This window comes from Cupressus sempervirens, chromosome 9 (genome assembly GCF_028749045.1).
Source record: "Cupressus sempervirens isolate cs-2001-9-10 chromosome 9, ASM2874904v1, whole genome shotgun sequence".
NCBI lineage: Eukaryota > Viridiplantae > Streptophyta > Pinopsida > Cupressales > Cupressaceae > Cupressus > Cupressus sempervirens.
Window position 1 is genome coordinate 627,364,546 of NC_143126.1, and position 17,218 is coordinate 627,381,763.

The following is a 17,218-nucleotide window of genomic DNA, read 5'->3' on the forward strand; positions in this document are numbered from 1 at the left end:
ACAACTTTGTTTGACAACCAAGAGAACTCCATCCAAAAAGTGCTTAGGAAACAGTTGTCCCTATCACTATGTTCCCTAGAAGACCATGCAAGTGGAACACCTCCCAGAAAAACAACTCGACCACTAACATCCTGTGAAAATGTCAAAGTATGCATATTTGATTAAACGATCCAATACAATAATAATGCAATCTATCCCTTGCACTTTGGGAAGCCTTGTAATGAAGTCCATCAAGATGCTTCCCCACTTTTGCTAAAATATTAACAGTGGTTGAAGTATTCTTGCGGATAAAGTATGCTTGGATTTGTTTTGCAGGCAAGTGGAACATCCCACGTGTACTACAGTACATTATTCTTAAGCCCCTTCCAAGAGAACTTTTCTCAGATTTGTTTATAGGTCTTTGTGTACCTTGAGTGTCCAGCCAAAGGTGTTGTGTATTTCTATTACAATTATTTTTGTTATCTTGGATTAGGCTACTAGATAGATTCTTCCCTTGTAGTAAATGATGTCGTCAGCTACCTTATACCTATCATCCTACACTTGACCATCCATCAACTAGCACGTGAATTTATTCTTCCAGTACTCAACCAACACATCTGCCTTCCAATAGGTCAAAATGTGTAATAGAGAACATATGGTTCTTGATAGGGCATAGGCTACCACATTATTCTTGCCCTTCTCGTACTCAATATCAAAATCATACGCTTCAATTTCTCACTCACTTTTGTTGTCGCTCGTTCAAATCCCTCTACTCCAAGAAATATCTCACTATTGTGGTTTGTTCGCATGACAAATTTTGCTCCAACGAGGTACTACTAAAACTTTGTCAGTGTGTGCATGATGGCAAGCATCTCCTTATCATAAATGGAGTACAATCATTCCACTCCCAAGAGCTTATGACTTTTGAATGTGATGGGGTGATGATCTTCCATTAACAACACTCCAATGCCTCTTCTCGATGTGTCGCACTCAAAAATGAAGGGGTGGATGAAACCTAGTAGTGCCAAACTAGATACGTACTCATGACTTCCTTCAACTTGTCAAAGGTGTGTTGCGCCTTCTCATCCCTGTAGATGGATCCCTTCTTCATCAAGTATATCACTGATGCACCAAGTTGTGAGAATCCCTTCACAAACCTATAATAACTGCACAATACAAAAAATACAAGCAGCTCTGAGAGAGTCTTGGGAGGAGGCCAATCCAACATCGTTGGAATCTTCTCCCGATGTACCTATACCCCTTAGACATAGATGACGTGAGCCAAGTATAATATCTTGATCATCCCAAACTCTCATCTAGACCTGTTGGTTAACAATCATTAACTCCATGATCCCCAATACTTTTTCCAAATGTCTCAAATGTTCCTCCCAAATTTTTCTATAGATGAGTATGTTATCGAAGAACACCAATAGAAACTTGCACAATTGCATGTTGAATATGTGATTAATGGACGACCGTAAAGTGGTCGAAGCATCGGTCAAGCCAAACGACATGACCTAGAACTTATAGTGTCCATGATGTCAGTGGAAGCTTGTCTTCTCTACATCATGTTCCCTCATGCAGATTTGATGGTAGCGAGAGAAGAGATCTATTTTGGAGAAATAGATTACATTATGTAATTCATTCAATAGCTCATTGATTCTGGGGATGGGGTATCTATTTTTGAAGTCTTTTCGTTCAACATACGGAAGTCCATGCACATCCTAAGTGAACCATCCTTCTTCACCAACACTACCGAAGATGCAAAGGGACTAGAGCTCGGTCTGATCCACCCTTTGTCGTGATGTTCCTAGATCATCTTCTCTATCTTATCCTTGACCTTCTTAAGATGGTGGTAGGGCCTAGTATAAAAAGCTTAGCTCCTTCCTCCAATTCAATGGTGTGCTTAAATCCTCAGTGCAAACGTATACCAGGTATAATATAAACGAAGACCAAAATGTGCTTATCCAATACCGTCTATAACTCCTCATTGTCGCAATAACTTTGTTGCCTATGTATAGGTTCTTTTGAGACCATGTAGTGTGTTACCTAGAAGACATCATATATGAAGATTGCTTCCATCTGACAAGCCAAGATTTCCTTTGGGTTGTTATTCACCATCCCTATCATCACCACCTTTTTGCTATCCACTTTGAAAGAGAACATCCTCTTGAAACTCTGCATGTACTCGTTAAGAGCTTCCATCCACCGGATGACCAATATGACATGAGTCATCCAGATCTACTAAGAAAAAGTCCTCTATCACTCTATAGTTTCACATGGTTATGCTCAGTTGCAAAGCCAACTGTGTAACAAAAGATTTCTCCCACCACCTTGACTTTGAACCCTTCACATCTCTATGTATGCAACTCCCTTCGGTTCACTTGTGACGAGTTGATGAAGTTGAGTGTGGCCCTACTGTTGAGCATGACCATAACCCTCTACCATTGGAGTGAACCATATACCTGAAATGTAATGCACCTCGGAGTATTGGCAAGTGTCATGATGGCACCTCCTCATTGTACTAGTGTGGTAATCCTCTCCGCATGGTTTATGTTAGCCTCCCTCAAGTCTTGTCGACCATCTCATTTAGGCTCAATTTCCTCATGCTCCTCCTCACCATCAAACATTACCCCAATGTAATGAATTTCTCCTTTGTCTAAGCATGGGTGCCCTAATTTCCACAACTCACAACAAGTATAACAAAGTTTCCTCCTAAGTTCTTGCCTTGTAACATTATACAACAATGTTTTTTTTCAAATGGGATTTGATGTCTTTCTCCTTCTATGTGAGTAGTGGCTTGGGGTGCGAATAAATTTTGCAAGAAGATACAACCATGTCACATGCCTTGTTAATTTCTTCAGTGAGCATGTTAGGTTTGAACCCTTTCAAAGATTCCATTAGCCCATCCATGAACAACACAATCAATTGCTTTTCCGAGATATTTGCTACCAGCATGGACATCCTTTAGAATTCTCTAATGTAACTATTAACTGGTCTAGATTGCTTTAGTTGTGCCAACTCCTTAAAATTGATCCCTAGAACCTTCTCATTGAAGCGGCCTATAAGACTCTCCTTGAATTCAATCTATGTGGTTAATCGTGATCGAGGTGACCATTCCATGATGCCACCATTCATGAGCAATCCATTCAAAATGAAGCACAAAAATTTTGATTAGCTCATCCTTAAGAATCGGGTTAAGGTAGAAATATGTATCTGCCTTTTGTACCCAATGCCTGTGTGGTTGTTGATCAAAATACATTATAGGACACCAGATTAATCTTGCCTATATCCTGTTTGAGGTCATCGTTTTAGTGGTCGCAACTGTTGCTGCTCGAGTACCTCACAATTCAACAAAATCCTTGAAGGATATGTCTCCTTCAATCTTGCCTTTGTTGCCCTAGCATTACCTAGAAAGTGGACCCTCACTCTTATCAAGGTGCTTCAATTCTCATCGGAAATGTCGGCATCAAGGCTCAAGAGCATGAATGTTAAGGGTTTTCTCTCCCTGTGATGGAATTATTGTCATTTTTTGTTTGTCTTCTCTTCTGCCAAGTTCTGCAATGTCTCCTTCATCAGTCGTTTTGGTTCTTCCCCTCTAATCATGGTGTCTTTAAGCTACGCTTCACTCTGGTTAGCTCCCTTGACAGTGCCATGACTTCAATCGTAGGATCCTATGATACCTTGTTCTGTCAACAAAGCAATACCTCCTTTTGGTGTACATCTACATCCACTACCTGATAGGTTAGCAGAATCACTATCTTTGATACCACTATAATGTCCCTACAGTATCTATGACTATATAGACCCTAGGATGCACCAATCCGAAGGACCAACCCACGAACAATTCCCCAGTCACGTGGCCATCTTACAACGGTGTTAATGGTGTATGTTGGTTATTCATCTATATGGCACACTACAAATTCAACCTCCTTCATACAACACAACCATACAGCTAAGTGTGTGGGCCCACCACGAGTTCATATGTCAGCTTCTCATATACCAATAGATTGAGACAACCAATAGAGTAGGGTGAGAAGTTACTCCCACCTAAACAGTAGATGCCAAGTAGGGAGGATCTTTCACCTCCAAAATCGCTGACAACTGAACTCTAACAGGAATTTGCACATTTAAAGAAAATACCAAATTTGCATACTAATGTGTCAACACAAGCAAACCATTACCAATTGATAAATTAAAAAGAGCCAGAGATAATAATAATAATTTTTAGGGTCATACACAACTAATATTAAATTAAATTATTTAATTATATCAGGGACATTACAATGCTCTTTAGGTCTTTGTATGTTCAAGCAAACACATCCTTGTATTCTAAAAACATCCTAAATGCCATTTTTTTTGTACAGGGTCCCAATTATCCCTGTTGAGGATTACCTTTGGGTCATCTTCCTTCCCTAGGCTCACCTTCTCTATGCTTGGTTCCTCATACTTTATTGCTTTGTCTCTTTTAAATTGGTAGCTCGGTGTATCATCCACCCTCGCCACACCTTCCTCATTGCATTCACTGTACTCTAGAGGGTAGGTTTCATTCTCTTCTGCCTCAATCTCCAACATGTTGCAATCTAGATGGAAAACTTCATACTCTCCCATTTATTAGTGGAATAATCCATTGAGGGAAATGGTATTGTCCTCTGCACAATTCCCGAAGTTAAGTAGCCCTTCGTCATCAAGTTTCATCCTTCCCTCTGTATTAAATTCTCCTCCTTTAGACTCGAAGTCTAATGCCATCTCTTGACACACTACATGGCTCCGTAAGTTGATAATGTATTTCTTATCATCACTCTTAATGGAGAACATGTTCTTCCAATTGTGGTTGGCCTTTGTTGTGATCAACCAACCTTTTCCAAGGAGAGCATTGTACCCCTTCTTTTCCAGTGAGATGACTACAAAATCCAAGACAAACTATTGGGTCCCAATGACTACCTTCTAGGCCATAAATGTTTCAATTGGTTTGATGTTGTATTGGTCAACCACCAAATGGAAGATTGACAGCCAAGGTGTTGGCTCGCCAAGAGTTTTCCGTGTTTCATCCAATAGTACATTTACACCAGATCCACCATCCACAATGGTGTTTGTCAATTTTCATCCCATAATTTCCATTTTGACCATTGTTGGAGTCCTCCCGACACTAACTAAAAATAACATTGGATTAGTAGCGAGGTTGGTGGAATCATCTTTTTGTGCCTCAATCATCCTATCATTGTCCATCGACTTTCCATTATCCTAATCGTCATTGTTGTTACCACCCACGTTGGTGATTGCCACATGTGGCAAGGTCTCCAAAAGGTCTACCATGCATAATGGTACAATATCTTGCAACATCTATAGTACAATTTTTTTTTCAAACACTGAGCATAGGGGAGTGTTGGCGGTAGCATTTGACCTTTTCTATTCCTCCTCCATTGCCCATTCAATGTTGATTTTAGCCTCCTTCAACCTTTCTTTCTTCACATGCAAATCAAGGTACATTTTTTTTCACCATACTTGTGATTACCAACACTTCCTCCTTCGAATATGTGATATCTAGAGTATTTACTCCCTTTTAATTGGGACAGTCAATGTCCTTGTGCTTGCCTAGGCCACACCACTTCCAAAGTATGCTTCTGCCTCCTTGCCCGCTCCTACAATCTTGTGTAGTGGCTCTACTAATTGCATCTATCGTATTGTATCATGGGCCACCCCTTCAATTCATACTGGATGTGGCTTCTTGATGTGTTTTTATTGCTATTGTTGTTGCTTCCTTGCCTGTTGCAATACCCACTAAGCGAGGCATTAGAGTTTGTAGATCTAGGTGGTGTGGTGGGCAGAGTTGCCTATTCTCCTTGGGTGAAGAGTACTCAGGTGCTCCTCACCTTCAAGTTGTATAGGAACTCCTTAATAGAGTGTTCCAATACTTGGCAGATGTCACAGAATGACCTTTAGGGTAGTTGGCCTTCATACGTCCTCCAACTTTATAATCTACACACCATTTTCCATTATTGTCCTTCATAGCCTCTTTATTGGCTCTCATCTTCATTATTTACATCATCTTTCTGGAAAGCCTGTATAGTCTTGGATTTGCCTTCACTGTCATTGTTCCTACTATCATCATCACTAGTTTTTTCTTCCCTCAAGATGTCTTATTTTCACTTTCAATGTCCATTGCATGGTTACACAAGTTCATCTAAGAAGATGGAGGTACCTTCCATTTTTTCGTAAGGATGGATTCAGTCCTTCAATGAACCACCTTTTCTTCAAGTCATCTGCTAGTTGGTTTCTAGTTTACCAAAGAGTTCTTTCAGTGTACAATGGTAGGCTTGTATAGTCTCATTCTTCCCGTATCTTGTAGTGTAGATCTAAGCTACTACATCATTGTCACAAAGCAATTTGAACTCTTCCTAAAATGCCTTTTTCAAGTCCTCACACATTGTTTTGTATAGCCTCGGTAGGTCTATGTACCAATCAATTGTGACTCGTAAGGTGGCAAGGAAGGCGTTCAACCAATGTACTGGCTATTAGCCTCTCATATAGTAATGCATGTTTTACAATGGTGACTAGGACCCTCTAATCCATCCCTACTAAATTTAGCGAGTTTCTACTACTCCATGGTGTTTCCCATTTTCCTCATACTGTTGGCATCGTATGCACTATCAGACTTAGGGGGCTCAGTTCTCTCTTTGTGTCCTTGTGCTTCACTTGCACCTTCGGCCATGCATGAGCCTTGAGCCCTCTACCGCTCCACCTATGTTGTTCATGCCTTGATTACCTCCCTCATGTCTGTCGGCACTCCCTTCTCACGGGAGTTTATGGTTTTGGTCCCCCTATTCTGGCCTCCTCTGATATAACTAAATTTCTAATGCCCCACAAGTTCTTTACAAATAATTATATTACCTCTCTCTCCTTCAACATTTATTTCCTCATTGTCATCACCTTTTGAGTGTACTGACGATTTGGTTTGTACAGAGCCACCCTCCAAGTTGCCCTCATCAATCACCTACCATATTGAAAAACTGCTCACCTAGTCAATAAGGTCCCCTACATTGTCAGGGAGTTGTAAGTAACTTGTTATCTCTTACCAATCTTGCCTTGTGGGTTGTGTTTTGCCTTTAATACCAGTGCGCCTCCACCTCTCTCTCCTTCAAGATTTCTTTCCTCATTGTCATCACCTTCAAAGTGTACCAACAATTCAGTTTGTACAAAGTCACCCTCAAAGTTGTCCTCATCAATCACCTCCCATATTGAAAAAATGCTCGCCTAGTCAATAAGGTCCTCTGCTTTGTCAGGAAGTTGTAACTTCTCATCTCTTCCCACTCTTTCCTTGTGAGTTGTGTTTTGCCTTTAATACCAGTGCGCCTCCACCTACCACTCTAGCACTAGCTTCGTGGAGGACTTGGAGAAGATTCGACAATTCTCTGCAACCATCATCACCTCTCACTTTGCTCTTGGATGTGAAAGGATCTCCTTACTGAGATTTCTTCTCCCCTTTCTACTTCTCTCCCTCCTAGTACATTGCCTCCTATCCTTACTTTGCAAAACGGGTATCAATTATTCAAATTGTCGAAGGTACAACATCGACTTGTGTCGCGCTCCTCTCCTTCCCTCTGGTTCCAATCCTCATACCATTGTAGTACCTATGGTTATGAGGGGAAGAAGATGAAATAACATTTATAGAGGAGAGTCATACAAGGTATAGCTATCAAAATACAAAAAATAACATCTTTGATTTTTTATTGCTATTTCCCAAATTTCTCTAATGATTCTTCAAATAATAATCTCATTTTTTGAATTGCATCAACAATCTCTTCAAAAAATATGAATCTAAATTACATATAAAACACTAAAAGCAATAGAAATATATTTGTGATTTGTTTATATCAAATTTCTTAGTGAGGGAAGAAGAACAAGAAGACTAATATATCAAAAGAATAGGAAGATAAAATTGCTTCATATAAAAATGAATGATAATTTGGAAAGTACAATTAAATAAGACAGAAATCAACTCTGATTTTAATGGGAAATCAAAGTCTGAAACACTTACATTTTCTTGTGCAAATTTTTCTGCTCCATCAAAGGCCAAATAAATGTGAGGTGTCTTTTCCATAACAAGTCGAGCAAGGGAAATGGGATTTTTGACAGTAGAAAGACCAGAAACTGCTCCACAACATTTTGTGACACCATCCATGATACATGCTTCCATCTCGACTGTGCCTTCTGATGTCAAAACTGATCCCTTTCCAGCATTAAATGTTGGATAGTTTTCAAGTTCACGTACCTGGAAAGCCATATTGTTTTCTAGTAACTCAATCAAATGCCGTCAAAAACCTGACAACTACCAATCATAAGTTGTAAACAAAAGAAAAATTAATAGACCCCTACTCCAAGTTTGCTGCAGAAACTTCGAAATGCTTCTGTCATACATCTTTAAGACAAACATTTTATTTTCTGTTTCTGAGAATGGGCTAAGTGTTTCTTAAAATACCAAATGTTCATAGGGTAAACACGAAGCGTGATCAGTACCATATCCATTTTGGTTTTAGAGGGTGAATTTGGGAAATCTACTAGTGTAGCTTGCAACAAGGAAGCCTTTTAAAGATAAAAATTGTCTTGTCACAGATAAAGCACAGTTAGCACCATAGTTGTTTGTAAGACTCATTTGAAGTGTCATCTTGTATTGAGAATCAAAACCACGATGCCAAGATGAATTAGGATTTTAAAAAGATGCTAGGAGAAAAACAAACAAACTATCGATAAAGAAAGAGTTGGTGTTTTACTTCACACCTATTAAAACAACACAAAACAGAAAAATTTGTGGTAGAACCACTCTTTGAAAAAGGGATCCTTGTAAACAAAAATTAACAGGTCTAGACAGTATGCACTTGCCATTTAGAATCTCTACAATGTTTCTAGGTAGTTCATGTTCCTGTTGAATAAAATTTATGGTGTGTGCTATTTATTTACTTAGGCAAAAAGATGGCACACTTCAACTTAAGATTTTAATTCTTCTCGACTGAAAGAAAACGCAATTATTTAATTCATACTTACATTGTTCAAAGAAATGAAAAGCATTGCAATTACAGACAGCTAGGTTTAGACAAAGGGACACAATGCTTTGGTAAATTGAATTAAATGATTGATCAAAGGCACAATCGTCTATTTTGTTTAAACTTGCAACGTAAATCTAGAAAACTTGTAGAAGCAATTAAATCTACCTAAAAATACATCTCAATAACAATTTAGATGCAAGATAGGCATAATAAACTCTACTCAATGAACATTAAATTTTGGATATTAATAATGACTTCTCAATGAACAAGGCAAGAATATTACCATTAAAAAACCTCAATGTAAATTGGCACTTATTTATAAGGTCTACAAATATATTGCATGAGAAAATGATTGACAAATCTAACTATGATTTTACTTTTGGCTACCATCACAAATTGCTACCCGCCAAAACTAAATATAAACTGCAAAAATATTCAATTTAATTATCAATTAAAATTATTTCCCAATATCATTTGAGCTCACATCTCTGGCATTACAAGAGATCTAAAGATAAATTGTCTAAAAGTAGCCAACTCCTAAAAAATCTCATCATGCCAAAATTAGAGACCATTACAAATAGTGTAGGCTATAAATAAGTCTGACAAAAATAGCAAATCATGAATATGCTATTTTCCCTAAAGAGGTGAAGGCTAAAATATAGCATAGGCTAGAAATAGACTTCAAGAGGGTTGCAATTGATGAAGTTTTCCTTTATGTTGATCAAGATAAAATTATTAAAACCCTCTAAAACACTAACATTCTGAACCTTTTCTTCCAACAATCCTTCAACAAACCCTCATTCAATATATTGCTTTGAAGACTCCCTAGGGTTCTACCTTTTTGAGAGCCATTAATTTTCCGAATAACAATTGGAAAAATAAAAAATGTTCTGTGACAACAGGAATCTATGACAATTGGTTTCAATTTGATTTTGTGGATGACTGACAAAAAAGAGGAAGAGCTTGAAGAAAACAGCTGCTGATGTAACTTTTATGGCAAAGATACAACAAAGGCCATGGCTGTTTGGAAAGACAATCAAATCCTTGTTGTGATGGTGGCAAAAAACTTGTGTTTTAACAATCTTCTGTTTTTTGTGTACCCCACAACCTGCTGGAGAAGTCTGCTCTTGTGCATCCTGCTCTAGCAAGGCAAAATAATGAAGAAAGAGCCTTATTTATACACAAACTAACTCCTAAATAAGGTGTCCTGTCCTTGAAACGTCAATGTTGATTCTCTTTTAAAATGCCATCAAAAGACCCATCTATTGTTGACTAGACCTTTAGTTTCAAATATTACCAGGGAAAATAATAAAGGAAGAGCCTTATTTATGCATAAACTAACTCCTAAATAAGGTGTCCTGTCCTATAAAACATCAATGTTGATCCTAATTTAATATACCATCAAAAGACCCATCTATTGTTGACTAGACCTTGAGTTAAAAAATTTCTAACTACCAATTATGAAAATATGCCTTTTTTTCTTGATAACAAATTTGTGAAATGTCTCGAACAGGTGCCACCTTCAGCTGCATCTCTCTGCTAAAATAGCACGATCAGATCCTTGCAAATATGCACCTATGTATAACCCTTTGCTATGTTTGGAGCAAAACATTAATCATCTGGTATGAAAGATTGGTGCTCAGTTTATGCACTAAACAAATTTGAACTTCTTTTGCCACATCCACCTCAATATGGTGATCTCAAATTCCAATTCCTATCTTAAATCTGTCTTCAGTGAGGTTCACGCCTTTGCTCTTGGTGGGCACCTATTAACATTAATTCATTCTTGATTCTAAAACTTCCTCCTGTAGGAGATACCTACAAAACATGAATTTGCTCATGATTTTAAAATTAACATCCTCCCTTAGTGGATTCATTCTTTGTTTCGAGTGCTTTTTTAAACCTCTTTATGCAGCACCACCCTGCAAACCAGATTCTTACCTTTGAATATGCCTTAGAAATTTCACTTCAAATTTGAATTCCTCTTTGATGACGCATGCGCTTGTGTTTTTGGCTATGTATCTAGAAACAAATCTCTGTCGAAGTTGGATCTGTCCCCTAAAGAAGATGTTTGAGGGTTGCAAGGATAGGTAGGAAAAATCCCTACCCTATATCCGAATTCTGAAAAAAAAAATCAATTTGTTTTTGCTCTAATGGATTTTTCACAGAAAACAATCAATTATGCAAATTGTCCCCTAATTGTCTCAAGGACAGCTAGCCATCCACTACGACTTAGAATTTTTCATGAAAGATGGGAGGACCCACAAGGACCTCCACATTACATAGAACTCAAACCTAAAATGAAACACTGACAACTAAACACAAAAGATAAACTCATTTTTTCATTTTCCAACTTGTACAAATGAAAGCAAAGAAACAGAACAAATGCGAGGAAAGGTGAGAAGAGGGCAAGCGAGCGCCAAAATAATATATGTTGGAACTCGCAACAGCCATAGACAGAGACGAAAAAAATCAAAAGGAGTATAATATGGTTGTGTGATTAATGCAACAAGAAATGTAAGGGTAGCTACATAAGGATTTACTCTCATCTATTAGACATAAGTGAGCAAGAGATATAAGGGTGTGAAAAATAACATTGGCTAAGAAAGCTAAGGTGACAAGATTGTATATTAAGGGTGAAGCAAGAGAAAATGGAATGCCAATAGAATTAACACAGCCTAATAGGTCCTTGCCCACCCAATTCATAGATGTTGAAGAGTAAAAAGCAGAGGAATTCCTCCAAGGGAAAGAAAAGGGCCAATGTTGTTACAGGCATTTTTCATATGCAATTGCGAGAAACGGTTGAGTCTTATTGCCATTTTTTCTATACCAATGACATACCATTTCATGTAGGACACTCCATATTTCAAAGAAATGTTCAAGGATACAATAATTTTCGTTTCTTTATTTGTTATATTGAAGAACATAAGCTATCCACCTCCCTCCTTTACAAAGAGAATTTAAAGGTGAGTTAGTGATGGTAGAGATGTGACAAGTTTGGAGGAGCAGCAGTTCATTTATCATAATTGATTGCACGACCAATACTAGACATTGCCCACTCATCAATTTTATTGTCACATGTTCAATTAGCTCTTATTTTCTTAGAGACATTGATTCTTTGGGGAAGAGGGAGGAAGCAAGCTTACAATTTCAGATTTTGAAGGTCATAGAAGAGGTTAGGATCTAATATCATACTAGTGACTAATTGTAGCGTCCTCTTACAAATTTTCCCTACAATCACAATTGCAACAAGTTAGATTTTAAGTTTACATCAAAGTAAAGCATCTCCTTAAAACAATGTGGTCCTTGTTGGGAGGTTGGTGCCTCCTTCCTCTCTAGATGAAGGTATCATTCAGCATAGACCAATGGATTTGTGACATGTGCTCAACCGCCTCCCGTGGATCCTTGTCTCTAGTCGTTGTGACTTTCATTAAAAGCTTGAGCTTTTGGTGTAACGACAATAGTGATTCCAACAAGTGGTATCGAAGTGTTGGGTTACGGGTTCAAATCCCTCAGGTCATGTTGAGGGGGGTATTGTTGGGAGGTTAGTGCCTCCATCCTCTCTAGGTGAAGGTATCATTCAGCATAGACCAATGGATTTGTGACATCTGCTTAAACGCCTCCTGTGGAACCTTGTCTTTGCTCGTTGTGACGTTCATTATAAGCTCAAGCTTTTGGTGTAACGAAAACGGTGATTCCAACAGTCCTAACTTTAGATCCTACAACCATAACTAAGGGAACATAAACATATATACACATACACACACTTCCAACTATTAGGGTTAGACAATAACACATACTAATCATACAACATTCATATTATTAGTCAAACACATTAGGGTTTAGAGCAAGAAGCACAATAGATCAGCCCAAATCCATCCCACACCAAGCCCAAGTGCACACACTCGCCCTCTTGGCCCTCATGGTAGGCAACATTGACATCCAGTCAAGGTGACCTAATCAATGGGGTCCTTGTATTTGCTTTCCCTATGCATGCCCCATCCCCCTAAGAACAATAGCCATCATTGTAGAGTCAGAGAGTGGATCATCATGGGGACTTCTTAATTGTCTAATGTAATCCCAAGGCCAGATCTCTTCCCTCTTGGCCCTAGTGGCACGAAGCATGGACATCCACTATGGGTGGCCTACTTAGATGGAAACTTTGTAATCTCCTCATCATTACACCTCCTCCCTTGTATACATATTGGGGATTTACAAATAGATTTTAGAAAAAACAATTGCATATCATATATATGTATGTATATAAAAGACAATCACTGAAAAATAATGTATAAGCAATATTAATTCCGCAAGAGCAATTATTAACATTATTAGATGCTGGTAACAACAGTCCTGAAATTGATTAGATATTTGTCATCATTCTATGCTCAATCTAGAAATTATCTTCTTGCTTTGAATGTTCTTCCTTCTATTCAATGTTTTTTTGTATATTATTACTGCCCTAGGAAGGTTGATGTTGCTTGTTCGTTTGAGGTGTCTTTCTTTTTTGGATAAATTGTTCTTTCTAATGGCTTTCTTCATCTTAAATACCCTTGTATCTTGTTGGAGGGTTGTGTCCCTCAGGGAATTACCCTTCTTGTTCAAAGAATGGGGTCTCTTCCACAAGCCTTGTGTAATGTCCTAATTCCTAAATAATATTTAGTAATTAATAATTAAAATGAATTAATAGACAAATAAAAGAATAATATAATATATATAATAAAATAATAATTGACAATTATATATTATCAAGGTTGCATGGGTACTCGTACCCACACCCCTGGTACTCGTACCCACATACCCAAGTACTGGGTACACGTATCCCACGTACCGGGTACTCGGTGGAGAGCATCATAGCTAAGGACCTTGATTAAGATTCTGATTTTTTTTTTGATTTTTTGTTTTTGTATTAGCTTGTTGTTTATCAAACTTAATTCAATACCAAATCAGTTTGAAACTTTGATACTCATTAACAATAAACTTTATCACTGTTCAAGTCATAAGTTTATCATTTGCAATATGTCATTGTCATATGGTCTTCTTGTTCATGTTTAAAGTCTGCCTTCTTTGTTATGCATCTAAGCATTTATCATGTATTATTATTTCAAACGTATAGCAAATCTGAAACTGAAAACAGTACATTACATTTGCAAACTTTATCACTGTTCTTGTTTTGAAAAACCATTGTCATGACTCATAATTTCAGATTTTTTATAAATATAAAAGTGTAATTTTTAAATAAGTTTGACATACCCAAGTACTTCCGTCCCCTATTATGAAAAATACTTTAAACATTCAGCAATAGCATATATATATATATATTTGACTTATGGCTCATATTTTCAGATTTCTTGTTTTGAATGCTCAATGTCATGACTCATGACATATTTTGATTTTTATATTTTCTATAAAATATTAATTATATAGAAAAAATTAGGCATACACACGTACCCCTGTCCCCTATTTTGAAAAATATGCATACCCGTACCCGCTCTCATACCCGTTCCCATTCTTGTACCCACGTACCCATGCAACCTTGTATCTTATGTATTAATATTATAATATATTGAGATAATCATAATTAACAATATAGTAATAATATTTAAAATGATAATATGTCAGAAATTAGAATATAATTATAGAATAAGTATATAAAAGTAATAAACTTAAAATATTACAAATTAATGAGTATTAATGAATAAATAAAATTATAAGTTAATATAATTAAATATAAATTAATAAGGTAATATACTAATAATCAATCAATAATAATTATATATCGATTTAAAAATCAATAATAATAATAAAATTTAATCGAGATAGCTAAAAGGCCTCTATCTAATACACACCTTTATTCATAGAGGGCAAGCTCAAATACTAAAGGAGAATCACGACTAGGGAGGAGGGGTGATTATTGGAAGGAAAACATTTCAAATATATACATTTGATGTTTGTGATGTTCGATTCTAGTATCGACAAGGATTGTATTTTAAGGAAAAGTCGATCAAAACCAAAAGCATCATATACACTTAGTATCCTATAGAATAAATATGTTACACAATCAATGGTTGAGAAGACATAGATTCAAGCTTTCAAGAATGATCAAAAATTAGAGATGAATACAAACAAGACTACCAACTTATCTAAAACTCATAACAGGAAGTTGGAACTAGTCGTGTGCATATTCGGCGACTCTTGTTCACACAAAGTTAAGACAAATTTGAGATATAATTAGCAATGACTACAACTACCATTTGCGGCATCATCTGTTCAGCTCAAATAAGTAATGATATACGGAGGGAAACGACAATTATTAGAGGGTTGGGAATGTTGTATCACTTCATATGAAGGGCAATCAAAATGAACAGTTCAAAGACATCTTTCACTAATGGAAATGAATGTCAATTGATTATTATCAACACAGGGATGAAGAACATACCATCGAATCCTAGTCAATAGTAGAACAAATAAACAATGAGGAGATAGTCGTTTAACAACAAGTGCATCAATGAGCTCATAACTCAACGCATCAGCTTTAGTCAACATAGTCAGCAAATCCCAAAGATCAGAAGTTATACAAAGGACAACAAGAAAGGATAGGATTGATTACAAGGATATCAACTACAATCATTTAGCGCAACAAGACACCGAGTAAGATCAATATAAAGGAAGAGTAGTATTCGTATAGTCATATAACTAGTGAACAAGGATCAACGTCATAAAAAGGAAAAGTTGCATTAGTGCACTCAGGAATCTATATCCATATGGTAATATACACCTGATAAGGTTGAATAGACATAGTGATATTTCATAACCTTGAAACTATCCCAATTACATACAAACATTTAAATCGGTAATGGCGTAAATAGAATCATGTATAACTATTGACAGAAATACACAATAAGGACGACTGGAATTCATGAAAAGATCTAAGGGGGCATTATGAAGAAAGCTGATATTTGCAATAAGCATATTGCTTATATCCAAATTTTGTTTAGAGTATAATTTTAGTCTCCTGCAATTGAACTTTGAGGACATTATTCCCATATCTCAAGCTAGCCGACTAGGGGATATTACAGTGGTATCAAAGCATGATCTTGCCATCTTGCATGGTAAATGATAAGCAGAGAATAAAACAAAAACAAAGACAATACAAGCTTAGAGTTAATAAATTAATGTGACGGCAAAGCAAAAAACATAAAGTAAGCAGCGATCTAAATCTTTAGAGATAAGATCATAAGGGCGACAAGTACTGAGGCAGCTATAAGGATGCAAACATTGATCATAATTAATTAACACCAACAACAATACATAGAGTACAAAGACATATCAATCCACTAAGTTATCAAACCCCCGCTAAGTGCTAAGACAATGGGAGATAACAAATATAAAGACCAAAGGAATAGTATTCATTGGGAGGTTATAATTACCCCAAGGTTATATTGCACTTACATTGTAGAACCACTCTTATTAAGAGAAAGCAAAAAACAAAGAATATTATTGAGAAGAGAATACAGTTCTAGATCAAAAGAGACTAGAGGTATATCTTATTTGTTTAAATTTCAGAAATAATTGTAAATTATACAGTAGAATAAAATCATCAATCAAGGATTGATAATCACATATGAGTTGAGAACTTTATAGTTCTCATAAAGACTAAGTGAGATCTTGGTAGAGGGCATTCGTTGAGAATATCGAATTTCTCTTATGAGAACTCATAGCTATCAGAGGGCATTCTTCAATGTTGTCCACAGAGGATGTTCTTAGTGAGCAACAGCCATAGAGGACATTCTTGAATGTCGGCCATAAAGGACATTCTTGGTTAATGTCATCCACAGATGTCATTCTTGTGAATGTCGGCTACAAAGGGCATTCTTGAATGTTGGCCACAGAGGGCATTTTTGGTGAATGTCAACCATAGAGGGTGTTCTTAGTGAACATCACCATGCTTGGCAGAGGGAAATCTTGGCAAGCATCGCCATTCTTCGCAAGGAGTGTTCTTATTGAACGTCACCATTCTTGGCAGAGGGCGTTCTTAGTGACGGTTGCCATACTTGGCAGAGGGCATTCTTAGTGAGTGTCGCCACTCTTGGCAAAGGGCATCCTTGAAAAATGTCACCATTACTAGTAGAGAGCATTATTGAGATTTAAAATCTCAAAGGCTTCATAAGAGTTGAGCAACAACTATCAGAGGA

General features: G+C 37.0%; 1 protein-coding gene across 1 annotated transcript in view; it reads right to left on the reverse strand.

The window, feature by feature from the left end:
* Positions 1 to 17,218, reverse strand: part of ASPGA1 (N-terminal nucleophile aminohydrolases (Ntn hydrolases) superfamily protein) — a 124,590-nt gene that overhangs the window by 41,398 nt on the left and 65,974 nt on the right. Inside the window, exon 2 of the mRNA XM_089801412.1 lies at positions 8,018 to 8,251. Coding sequence (XP_089657538.1) covers positions 8,018 to 8,251 — 234 coding nt within the window. The remainder of the gene's footprint in view (positions 1 to 8,017; positions 8,252 to 17,218) is intronic.